Genomic DNA, 12,619 nt, shown 5'->3' with positions numbered 1-12,619 from the left:
TGTCAGGAAGTTCCTCCTAATGTTTAGGTGGAATCTTCTTTCTTGAAGTTTGAATCCATTGCTCTGTGTCCGCTTCTCTGGAGCAGCAGAAAACAATCTTTCACCCTCCTCCATATGAGGGGCAGGTGGGGGTTGTCCACCTGGGAAGGGAGCCATCTAGAAGAAGGAAAACTATTGATGGTAGACCTCCGCTGCCTTGAGGGATATTTTTTGGGAGAAGAAAAGGCTCAGGAGTAAACCCTACAGATATCCCGAGTGGAGTCCCTAAGGCGCTTGGATGGCGCCTCGTACGCCTCCTGCCGCCAAGCAGGTGCCAAACAGCTTTCCTTCAGACCCCTCACCTAGGCTGAGAGGGAGGTCTCGTTGCCTGGGCAGCCCAGGGCCCCCAGACACACTGCCCAGACTTGTGCCCCAGGGTGCTGCCAGCCCAGCAGTTTGACTTCACCCCCTGGAGGCAAACTCCATTGTCTCCCGAGAAAGGTGGATGGCAACGACGACAAAAATCAGGTGGGGGACCGCATCTCCTCCCAGCCATGACCCCTGACTTTTGGCCACAATGGCTGCTGGGAAGGATGGGAGTCCAACAAGACCTGTCAGGACATGAGTTTCCTGACCCCTAAGAGGAGGCAGCCCTTGCTCCCAGGAGGGAATTCCCTTTCCAAATACAGTCATACCTTGGTTTAAGTACACCTCGGTTTGAGTATTTTCAGGTTAAGTACTCCGTGGACCCGTCTGGAGTGAATTAATCCACTTTCCATTACTTTCAATGGGAAAGTTCGCTTCAGGTTAAGTACGCTTCAGTTTAAGTACTCTGCGGACCATCTGGAACGGATTAATCCACTTTCCATTACTTTCAATGGGAAAGTTCGCTTCAGGTTAAGTACGCTTCAGTTTAAGTACTCTGCGGAACATCTGGAACGGATTAATCCACTTTCCATTACTTTCAATGGGAAAGTTCATTTCAGGTTAAGTACGCTTCAGGTTAAGTACGGACTTCCAGAACCAATTACACTCATACTTTGGGTTAAGTACGCTTCAGGTTGAGTACTCCGCGGACCCGTCTGGAACGGATTAATCCACTTTCCATTTCTTCCGATGGGAAAGTACAGACTTCCGGAACCAATTGTGTTTGTAAACCAAGGTACCACTGTAGAGGCAGTTTTCCAATTATACATGCAGGGATACAGGCTTCCCTTTCCCTAATCCAGAGAAGATGCGCTGTGGCTTCAGCAGGCCGGGCCTATCGTAGCGTTGTTGCTTGCAGCGTAGGGAGGGGCAGCGCGGCACAGTGGTTAGCGTGTCGGTCAAAGGCCTCTGGGAGGCTTGAGTTCGAATCCCCACCACTTCCACTGCTAGGGTGTTTGCTGGGTGGCCTCCAGCTGGTCACTGTATCTCATAAGACGAGCCTTCTGGATCAGGCCAGCCAACATCCACTGGCCAACCAGGTGCCCTAATGGGAAGCATGGGTCCGAGTTCAAGGGGAACCCCTGCTCCAGAGGTTTCCAGCGACTGGTTTTCGGCAGTGCAGGTGGAACGCAGCTGTCCTGGATAGCACTGTATAGCCTTATCTTCCTCTTTGTCTAATCCGCTTTTAAAGCTTTCAGAATCGGTGGCCATTCCTGCCTCCTGTGGGAGGGTGTTCCACAGTTTAAGCGTGAAGAAGTCTGTCGTGACTCTTCTGAAATACTGACAATTCAGAGCATGTCCTTCAAAGGAATGTGTTGAGTAGCTTTTAGGAACCGGGGAAAGGCTGTAGCTCAGTGGTTGGGCAACTGCCTCTTGTGTCGAAGGTCCCAGGTTCAAATCCCGGCGTCTCCATTTGCAGTAACCGAGACAATTGCCTTTAGTGTACAGAATAAGTGCCGCCCAACTTCGGAATTTTGGTTAGAGAGTAGACTTCTTGCCATCAAACACGGAGAGAGCTTCTTGTAGGTAAGAAAACAATGAAGTTGCCTGTGTGATAGAAAAGGTTTCTCGTTGTAGCCTTAACTTTCTCACCTAGTGGGAGGCAGTTCCGTAGACCAACAGCAGTTGTTTCCCTCATCCAACAATCAGAGGGGGGGGGGAAGCTTTTTCTTTATCCAGGTTTTCCTGTGCCACGCAGGATTATATAAACCTCTATCCTGTCGCCACTTGCTCGCCTCTTTCTCAAAAGTCCCAAATGCCTCTACCTTTCCTTGCAGGGGCGTCGCTCTCGCCGCAGCCCGCCTTGCAGGGTTGTTGTGAGGTGGGCAATAAATACCACAACAACCTCAGTGCCAGCACCTACGGACCACCAGCAGCGCCGGTGTCAAGGATCCATAGTTTCTGGGATGTTTCTGTGCCACGAATAGATTTATTGGCGAAGTGTCCGATGTGCTAGAAGCACATTGCTATTGAATCGCCCTCCTTCACCTTCTTGCGATTCCTGCCCTTTAGTCAGCATTAAAGAGGGAAACTGCTTGCGTCTAGGGTTTCTTTCTTGGTGCGTGCGGGGGTTGAGTGTGGGTAGAGAATCGCAGAACCGTAGAGCTGGAAGGGACCCCTGAGGATCATCTAGTCCTACCCCCTCGAAAATGATTTCCAAAAATGCACGAATAATAATAATAATAATTTATTATTTATACCCCGCCCATCTGGCCGGGTTCCCCCAGCCACTCTGGGTGGCTTCCAACAAAACATTAAAATACAGAAATCCATCAAACATTAAAAGCTTCCCTAAACAGGGCTGCCTTAAGATGCCTTCTAAAGGTCTGGTAATTGTTATTCTCTTTGATCTCTGGTGGGAGGGCATTCCACAGGGTGGGCGCCACTACCGAGAAGGCCCTTTGCCTGGTTCCCTGTAACTTGGCTTCTCGTAGCGAGGGAACCGCCAGAAGGCCCTCGGCGCTAGATCTCAGTGTCCGGGCAGAACGATGGGAGAGGAGACGCTCCTTCAGGTATACTGGACCGAGGCCGTTTAGGGCTTTAAAGGTCAGCACCAACACTTTGAATTGTGCTCGGAAACGAGCTGTTCTATACGGCGATCGAACCTGGAAACTTGACATTACCAGGACCATGCTCTAATTGACTGAGCTATTTTCCCTCCCTCCAAGCATATCAATAATAAAATTATTATTCAGGTAGGTAGCCGTGTTGGTTTGAAGCAGTCAAAATATATATAAATTTTTTTTATTATTTCCAGTAGCACCGTAAAGACCAACAAAGTTTGTTCTGGGTATAAGCTTTATGTGTATCTGAAGAAGTGTGCGTGCACACAAAAGCTTATACCCAGAACAAACTTAGTTGGTCTCTAAGATGCTACTGGACAATTTTATATATAATTATTATTAATAATTTTAAGGGAGAGAAGGGGCTTCAGAGCATGGTTTTCTGAAATGCCTCCCTCTTTCTGTTAAACTTTTTGTGGCCAGATTTCACAGGGAGTAGAGCAGGGGTCAGCAGACTTTTTCAGTAGGGGGCCGGTCCACTGTCCCTCATACCTTGTGGGGGGCCAGACTATATTTTGAAAAAAATTATGAATGAATTCCTATGCCCCACAAATAACCAAGAGATGCATTTTAAATAAAAGGAAACATTCTACTCATGTAAAAACACCAGGCAGGCCCCACAAATAACCCAGAGGTGCATTTTAAATAAAAGAACACATTCTACTCATGTAAAAACATGCTGATTCCCAGACCATCCGCGGGCCGGATTTAGAAGGCAATTGGGCCGCATCCAGCCCACGGGCCTTAGTTTGGGAACCATAGCTGCCAAGTTTTCCCTTTTCTCGTGAGGAAGCCTATTCAGCATAATGGAAAATCCCTTAAAAAAAGGGATAACTTGGCAGCTATGTTGGGAACCCCTGGAGTAGAGATGCTCCACAGAGCAGTTTGCTAAACTGCTCTGTGAGGCTCCTCTCTGCTATCTCTTAAGCGGAATCCTTCCCTCCCATTCTGCTCGCTCGCTCACCTGCCTCCCTGTTTGCTGTTGGCCACGCAGGAGTTGACGTGGCCCCCTACTGGCCGAAAAACTGAACTTCAGTGTGACGACAGACTTACATTTCAATGGATATAGGAAGAAAGGATGGAGACACTAAAGTCCTAAGAATATTTGGTTAAAATGAATGGGGAAAGCTAGATAGTTATTCTTGTGTGTGTGTGTGTGTGTGTGTGTGTGTTTAAGTCAGTGGTGGCTAGTCCAATAGGGCAAATGGGACACTGCCCCACCAACCTCCGTTGTGTTTTGTAGGTCAAAACCAGCACTTTTGATTGGGTCCAGAAACTAAGTGGTACCCAGCTCAGTGGGGCCAGGATTCGCGTTATGTGCTCAGACTATTTTAGAGTCATAGAATTGTAGAGTTGCAAGAGGATCGTCTAGTTCTTTTTTTCTTTTTTGTACGGGGATCGAACCTGCAACCGTGGCGTTAGCAGCACCAAGCTTTAGCCGACTGACTGGCAAGCTCCCTGGCTGCTGAATTCTGCACCAAACGCAGCTGATAACATTACAACCAGGGTCTTTTTTTTCAGCAAGACTCGCCGGAACTCAATGGTGGGCACCTCTGCCGTTCTAAGAGAACGAGGGAGGCGTTCATGGGGATTCCCTCTTTTTCTGGAAAAATAGCACTGACGATAACATTGCTGGGGGTGGGGGTATTTGCCACTAGAGAAATTCGTGGTCGAGGAAAAGGCTGTCGAAAGCCACTTGCCACAGGGGCTGTGCCCGCTCTCAGTGCTTTTGTGTTGCGTTTGCTGCAAGTCGCAGGAGACGGATTGCTTCAGCTGAGGTGTCCCCAAAAGAAGTCGAAAGCGTGCAGGCCGAAAGAAACCGAAAGATCCATCTTCTGCTGTCTTGAGGTGGTCTAATCTCTTTAGCAGGTCTGGGTCCTTGTTTCTGAAAGGGAGAGAAAAAAGAGAGACAAAGAGATCTGACCTCATGGCTATAGATAGCCAATGTGTAGAAAGAGATTTGCAGAAGTCCAGCTCTCCCCCCCCCCCGCCCCCTCTCCCCTGGATGCTTGTAGGATGGAGTCACTGGACTGTGAGTGACGGCGCAAGGGTGGGTGGTGTCAGAAACCCGGAATGGGAGGCGATAGACAAATAGGAGAGGAACGGCTCCGAGGGAAGCTTGCTTTCCCCGCACGGCCGCTCGGACAGAAGGGTTTGGTGGCAGCCGTGCAAAACGATGGCCACAAGAGTTGTCTGCTTGGGGGGTGGGGTGGAGGAATGGAGCCAGGCTTTTGCTGAAAGCCCCCTGACTCGTCACCTAGGGCCGAGCCTCGTGTCCCCCAGGCGAGCAGCGGGTTGCAAGGAGGTTTTAGTAGCCGAGTTGTGTGTCGGCTCTCTCGGATAACTTGAGAAGACACTGTTGGATCAGGGCAATGGGATCGTCTTGCTCGGCATCCTGATCTCAGGGGGGCCAGCCACGTGCCCCCAAAGGGAAGCCCCGGAGCAGGACTCGAGTGCGAGAGCATCCAGCCGTTCTGGTGTTGCTGCCTGCGACGTATACTGCTCTCTGCAAGCGAAGGCCTCCTGCAGAAATCTTATTTAATAGGTCCATTCCATACAATACAGGAATCCAGCTTTTAGTGTCTGCCTTTTGCAAGCTTCTGGAGGACTTTCCTGGGTTTATTCATCATTTTAGGGACGCGGGTGGCACTGTGGGCTAGACCACCGAGCCTCTTGGGCTTGCCGATCGGAAGGTCGGCGGTTTGAATCCCCGAAACGGCGTGAGCTCCTGTTGCTCAGTCCCAGCTCCTGCCAACCTAGCAGTTCGAAAGCACGCCAGTGCGAGTAGATAAATAGGTACTGCTGCAGCGGGAAGGGAATCGCCGTTTCTGTGCGCTCTGGTTTCTGTCACGATGTTCTGTTGAGCCAGAAGCGGTTTAGTCCTGCTGGCCACATGACCCGGAAAGCTGTCTGTGGGCAAACACCAGCTCCCTCGGCCTGAAAGCAAGATGAGCGCCGCAACCCCATAGTCGTCTTTGACTGGACCCAGGTGGCGCTGTGGGTTAAACCACAGAGTCTAGGGCTTGCTGATCAGAAGGTTGGCGGTTCGAATCCCTGCAACGGGGTGAGCTCCCGTTGCTCGGTCCCAGCTCTTGCCAACCTAGCAGTTCGAAAGCACGTCAAAGTGCAAGTAGATAAATAGGGACCGCTCCGGCGGGAAGGTAAACGGTGTTTCCGTGCGCTGCTCTGGTTTGCCAGAAGCGGCTTTGTCATGCTGGCCACATGACCCGGAAGAACTGTTTGCGGACAAATGACGGCTCCCTCGGCCTATAGAGTGAGATGAGCGCCGCAACCCCAGAGTCGGACACGACTGGACCTGATGGTCAGGGGCCCCCTTTACCTTTACCTTTAACCATCCGGGGGTCTTTTACCCTTTTTTTTACCTATTGTGGCAGCCCCAACCCTCTGGAATAACTTACCAGGGACCGTGTCTGTTGCCTGTTTCGTTCCCTGCTAAGGACATTCCTTTTCTAACAAGCCTTTTTAGCAGAGATTTTACTTAGGCTGCACCTGTATTGGAATAGATTTTAAGACGTTTCCGAGATGTCTTCATTAATTGATGTTTGCTACCCTGGGATGACCTTGGGATATAAAATTAGCCGACCAGCCATATACCTTCGTCTTACTACCCGAACAGAATGTGCTCTCAGGAAATCGCTCGTTGGGCGAGTGTTTGCATAGCGAGTTGACCATTTCCATTGATTCCTATGAGGAAATTTATAAGCTGTTCCCGACCCTGGAACGTTGGCCCGGAAGTGATGAACAAACCCAGGAAAGTCCTCTGAAAGCTTGCAAAAGGCAAACAATATCTCCACCTCCCTCCCGCCGTGAAAGAGCTGCCACAGACCAGAAAAACAAAAAAGGGGGTAAAGCTTGTTTAGATTAAGGTTGCTTATTTCATTACAACACGCAGGTCTGGTTGTTTGGGTATCTGAATCTTCCGAGTGTACAGCAAGGTTTGCTTACTAATTCCTTGCATTTGGATGAGTGAATTTTCATATGGCAACAGTTTGGAAGGAGGGACGTCCCTTGACCAATTGCGTTCTTTCTGTGGCAGCCCTGTGGGGCTCAGGAGCCCTTCCCCACAGAGCTGGCAGCCCCTCACCCTTTTTCAAACACCTTCCCTTGGCCTCCTCTCTCCTCTCCTTGGGAGACCTCCGGGCAGCCGCTGGTCTCTGAGTTGCCCCAAAGAGAGGTTCCTCCTCACGCTGCCCCACAGGGGCCTGGGAAGAGGATGCCCCCAGCCTCAGTGGCCCAACGGAGACCGGCCAAAGGTGGACATGAGGCCAGCACCTTACCTGGGGGGGGGGAGGCAGCAACGGGCGCTGCCAGGCCTGCACGGCACAAAGGCTCCCCTTCAGCACCGGGCACTCAGCTCCCAGGCTGGCATTGCAGACAGCAAGGACAGGAAAGGCTGCCTGCCTGCCCAGCCTCCCACTAGTCTGTCCATTCCCAACGACAAGGGCTGGTGGACTGGCCAGCTGGGCTCCCTCACCAGCTTGCTTGCTTACTCCGAGGCTGCCCCAGCTCCTGGCCAGCCCCAGAGGCACCATTCGCCCGTGGAGGTTGTAGCCAGGGCTGCTGCAACAGACAGCCATGCAAACCTTTGGGAGGCAGAGACCATAGCTGCCAAGTTTTCCCTTTTCTCACGGGGAAGCCTATTCAGCATAAGGAAATTTCCCTTAAAAAAAGGGAGAACTTGGCAGCTACGGCAGAGACGCAAGAGGGCATTGGAGGAGGGAGGAAAGGAAAGAGGGATGGAGGCCAGGGTTGCCTGCGGCATTTCTGAGCATCATGCAAGGCTGGTGTTTGAAACACCCCTTGTTCTCGGTGCATTTTGCGACAGGGAATTTCATTAGCACGAGCAGTTTTTTGGGTTCTGGGCCCAGTACGGCTCCTAAGTTTACAGATTAAAGATTGCAGAGTGGAAGGAAAGGAGGACCCTTTTTCTGCCTCCCCATTTCCAGCTACTCCCTGAAGACTGGAGAAGAGACCCTCTTAATGATATTAGAATCATAGAATCATAGAGTTGGAAGAGACCACAAGGGCCATCCAGTCCAACCCCCTGCCAAGCAGGAAACACAATCAAAGCATTCTTGACAGATGCCTGTCAAGCCTCTGCTTAAAGACCTCCAAAGAAGGAGACTCCACCACACTCCTTGGCAGCAAATCCCACTGCCGAACAGCTCTTACTGTCAGGAAGTTCTTCCTAATGTCTAGGTGGAATCTTCTTTCTTGAAGTTTGAATCCATTGCTCCGTGTCCGCTTATTAGGGGTGTGGGCAGGGAAAAGACTAGACCATGTGAAAAATGAACGTAATATTTCAGTTGCAGTTCATTCATTTTCAGCTTTGCATTCTTGTTATAACAAAAGCATGCCCATACATTTCATTGTTACGCCCGTAACATAGCTTCAAGGTGCCATTTAGCTCCTCGCTTTCATATCTCGGTTTCTAAGATGTTCTTGGCCTCAGCCCAGTATCCCTGAAGTGGCCTCTCCACCCCCATCATCCAGCCCGGACACTGAGGTCTGAGGGCCTCCTGGCGGTTCCCTCCCTGCGAGAAGTGAAGTTACAGGGAACCAGGCAGAGGGCCTTCTCGGTGGTGGCGCCCGCCCTGTGGAACACCCTCCCGTCAGATGTCAAGGAGATAAACAACTACCTGACTTTTAGAAGACATCTGAAGGCAGCCTTGTTTAGGGAAGTTTTTAATGTCTGAAGTTTTGTTGTGTTTTTAATATTTTGTTGGGAGCCACTCAGGGTGGCTGGGGAAACCCAGCCAGATGGGCAGGGTATAAATAATAAATTATTATAATTTTTATAAGAATATTTAGAAAGCACAATGAGGTGATTCGGAAGTCAAAAATATTATTATTATTATTATTATTATTACTACTACTACTACTACAGTTCAAGGCATCCCAGGGTGCCACACTGGTTGAAAACCACTGTTTTAGGGCACCTCGGTGAGGACAAGACGCTAGAGCACATGACTCTTAATCTCAGGGTCATGGGTTCAAGTCCAACGTCGGGGAAAAGACCCCTGCATTGCAGGGGGTTGGGCTAGATGACCCTCGGGGTCCCTTCCACCTTTACGATTCTATGGTTCTATAACTAGCGGAGCCATTGGCTCTTCCTAGGGTCTTTCCCCCAATTGCAACAGCCCCAAACTGCATCTTACCCTGAGTTTCTCCTCCTCTATCCTTCCTCCTTTTTCCGCCCACCCCTTACCCCCCCGCCCCAAATTTCCTTAGCTTCTTCTCATGTCGTGGGGGCAGGCGGACGTGCACTTTTCAACTCCCGGAGACCTTTGTGGGGGGGCCGTGCTATGCCAGCCAACCTCCTGTGTACATCGTTGCTTCCTTGGCAGAAAAGGATGGCAGGCTATTTTTAAATCCAGGAGAGAGAGGGTGTGTGTGTGTGTGTGTGTGTGTTAATCTCCTCCCAGCCGGAGGTGTTTTCTCTTTTTTGGAAACCGCCTCGTTGGGGGTCCCAGCTGGAGGGGGGCGGCGATTGGGTGACAGATGGACCCTCCACGGGTGAGTAGGACCGCGGAGGGTGGGGAGATTTCAGCCAGGAAACAAGAGACCCATTATTATTCCCCCCCTGCCCAGAACAAGGAAGTTGTGCTTCCTGGTAGAATCCGCCCCCTCTGCGATTTGCTGGCCTCCCTGTGACTCTGATCTTGTGCCTTTCATGAAAAGCCGACAATTTTTTCCTCTGCAATCTCAAGACTTCTGAGAGGTTTTCCTTCCCCTCTTTGACTGCCCCACCCCTCCTTAACCCTAGGAAAAGTTTGCAAACCGCATCTTTAGGGAATAAATTCCCAAGCACATCGTGCTCCTCAAAGGCTTAACTTTGGCACCTGTCTCTAGCGCTGTGACTTCTGCTGAGAAAGTTCTCCTTTTTGAGCATGTGCAGAGTGATTATTCCATTCTGCCGGGTCACGCACTGCTTCAACGCTTGTAGGCAGTGATATCTGATCCTGGCTCTCTGTGCGTGTCATCTATCATGTGTCTGTGTATGACTGGGTCTGGGAGATACTTGATTTTGCATTTTAAACACGAAGACAGTGGCACCTTGGTTCTCAAACTTAATCTGTCCCGGAAGACTGTTCCAAAACCAAAGCGTTCCAAAACCAAGGCGTGCTTTTCCATGGAAAGTAATGCCGAGCGGATTAATCCATTCCAGACTTTTAAAAACAACCCCTAGAACAGCAGTGGAACATGAATTTTACTATGAACGAGACCATTGATCCATAAAATGAAAGCAATAAACAATGTACTGCAGTCACACAAGCAGTCCTTCCTTAGCTGAACTGGGTTCTACAAAGCGTCAAAAACACAAAATAAATAGCAAAAACAGACCGACCTCAGCATAATACTCAAATTGGAAGCGTAACACTCGAAACGAAGCACGTTCGGCTTCAAAAAAAAGTTTGCAAACCGGAACACGTTCTTCCGGGTTTGCAGTGTTTGGGTTCCAAGTTGTTTGAGTACCAAGGCGTTTGAGAACCAAGGTACCACTGTAATCCAATTTGCCACTACCCCATCCCGAAGTGAGTTGCAGCCGCCTGTGGAAATTCACACTTCCCTGAATCCGCGCCAACAATGTGTCCTTCCTCTCGTTGGGAAGGGAAGGCCTCTTTTAAATGGAAGCACCGGCCCATTTGCTGCTTCTAAGAGCAGCGATAGAAGAAGCTGCAGGCTTCTAGGTGGCCACCTAGTTCTGTATCTGGGAATCATAGAATCGTAGAGTTGGAAACTTAGGGAGCTGGGTATGTTTAGCCTGGAGAAGAGAAGGTTAAGGGGTGATATGATAGCCATGTTCAAATATATGAAAGGATGTCATATGGAGGATGGAGAAATATTGTTTTCTGCTGCTCCAAAGAAGCGGACACGGAGCAATGGATTCAAACTTCAAGAAAGAAGATTCCACCTAAACATTAGGAAGAACTTCCTGACAGTAAGAGCTGTTGGGCAGTGGAATTTGCTGCCAATGAGTGCGGTGGAGTCTCCTTCTTTGGAGGTCTTTAAGCAGAGGCTTGACAGGCATATGTCAGGAATGCTTTGATGGTGTTTCCTGCTTGGCAGGGGGTTGGACTGGATGGCCCTTGTGGTCTCTTCCAACTCTATGATTCTATGGAAGGGGCCCCCCAGGGGTCATCCAGTCTTCTACGGAAAAATCTAGGTGCGAGGCTGCTCAGCCACCCAGCTCGTTGGGCAGAGCCGGCGGGTCCCTGCGGAGCAAAGGAAGGAATCCATCCACCAACCACAACAAATAGCTGTAGACCTAAGTTTATTGTGCAACAGGTTCAAAGAGGAATTTTGAACCCCGAGGATGGAGTGATGAGGACTTTCAAAAGTTTCTATCTTATCCCAGCCTACAGTTCATTAAGCATCATCACTACATCAGAAAAGGGGAGGGTTATACATGATTAACATAGCAGGAATGTGTTGGGGCAACAGGCGGATACAGGATATGTATTGGGAAGTACGTTCTAAATACCTACTGCAAAAGAACAATAGGACTTTGGTTTGCATAGTCTGCCACCTGGGCAAGTCGGGTAGTCCCTTTCTCAAGGGCAAAATAGCCTTGGAATGGAGGAAACTGCCAAAGGAGTTGATTTTATATGATTTTTAAAGCTAGGCAACTTCCCTGAGCTGTCAAGTTGAAAGGATTCATGTATGCAGAACTAGCTAGCCTGGCCACACCTTGCTGTGGGTTTTTGTGTTAAAGGGACCTTTTTCTGTTAAAATGACCTTCAGAGTCTCCCTTTAGAGTCCCCTCACTTGCCCTGCCCAACCCCGACTCCCCTACTGTAAGTTTCAAAAATAAGACTCCCCCCTCACCACACCCCATTGCTTTGGCTGACTCAGAGTCCTACCTCCCCCCCATGGCTATGTGTTTGCCCCCCTCCCTTTGTTGTGCCTCATCCCAGTGCCCCCCCCATTGTGAAAGGCCCTATTCTGTTTGTTTTTGCCTGTGGTCTACTTAATTTTCCCTGCTTGGCAATGCTGCGGCCTATTGAAAAAGCCGGGCCTTGTTGCTGCCAAAGGACTGTTTTCAGTTGGTTGCTGTGGAATATTGTGATGTCATCTGGCGGCGCAGCTTTGGAGGCGGCAGGGTGCAATCTGCCTTTCTATTGGATGCTGCTGGAGTCTTCAGAGCTTCTGGTGGTGACGTTTAATTTGGGAGCCACTTTTTGTGTTTAATCATTACTTTAGGTGTGAAAGGTGTGGCTTTTTGGGGAAAAAATATGCCAGATCCCTCCCTGTTGGGCACGGAACATTGTGGTCAAATTTGTTACATTACGGTTCAGCAGTTACGGAGAAAGGCTGTGATCTCCGTGTGCGCAATGTCTACATTTTTATATATATAGATATTTGTAACATTTAACAACTTCAAAGATGTGCCCCCCCGTAATTTCCATAACAAGTCCAACCCCTGCAATGCAGTAGTAGTAGTAATAATAATAATAATAATAATAATAATAATAATAATAATAATACCGGTAATATATTTATACCCTGCCCCTCTGGAAAATCAGCCATAGCATCCACGACAGATGGCCATCCAACCTCTGCTTAAAAACCTCCCGGTGAAGGAGATTCTCGTAGTGGCCAACCACAACCCACAAGCAGGATTCGGG

At 49.5% G+C, this 12,619-nt stretch overlaps 1 protein-coding gene across 6 annotated transcripts in view; it reads left to right on the top strand.

Annotated features, from left to right (window-relative positions):
- Positions 1–12,619, top strand: part of NFIC (nuclear factor I C) — a 130,571-nt gene that overhangs the window by 22,042 nt on the left and 95,910 nt on the right. Inside the window, exon 1 of one of the 6 annotated variants that reach the window (XM_060275303.1) lies at positions 9,252–9,506. The exons of the other annotated variants lie outside the window; for them this stretch is intronic. Within the exon in view, the coding sequence (XP_060131286.1) occupies positions 9,492–9,506 (15 nt within the window). The 5' untranslated portion in view covers positions 9,252–9,491. Of the gene's footprint in view, positions 1–9,251; positions 9,507–12,619 lie in introns of those variants that run through there. 6 annotated transcript variants of the gene reach the window in all.

The sequence above is a fragment of the Zootoca vivipara genome, chromosome 6 (assembly GCF_963506605.1).
Source record: "Zootoca vivipara chromosome 6, rZooViv1.1, whole genome shotgun sequence".
NCBI classification, from domain to species: Eukaryota; Metazoa; Chordata; class Lepidosauria; order Squamata; family Lacertidae; genus Zootoca; species Zootoca vivipara.
This window is presented reverse-complemented; position numbering and strand designations above follow the sequence as displayed.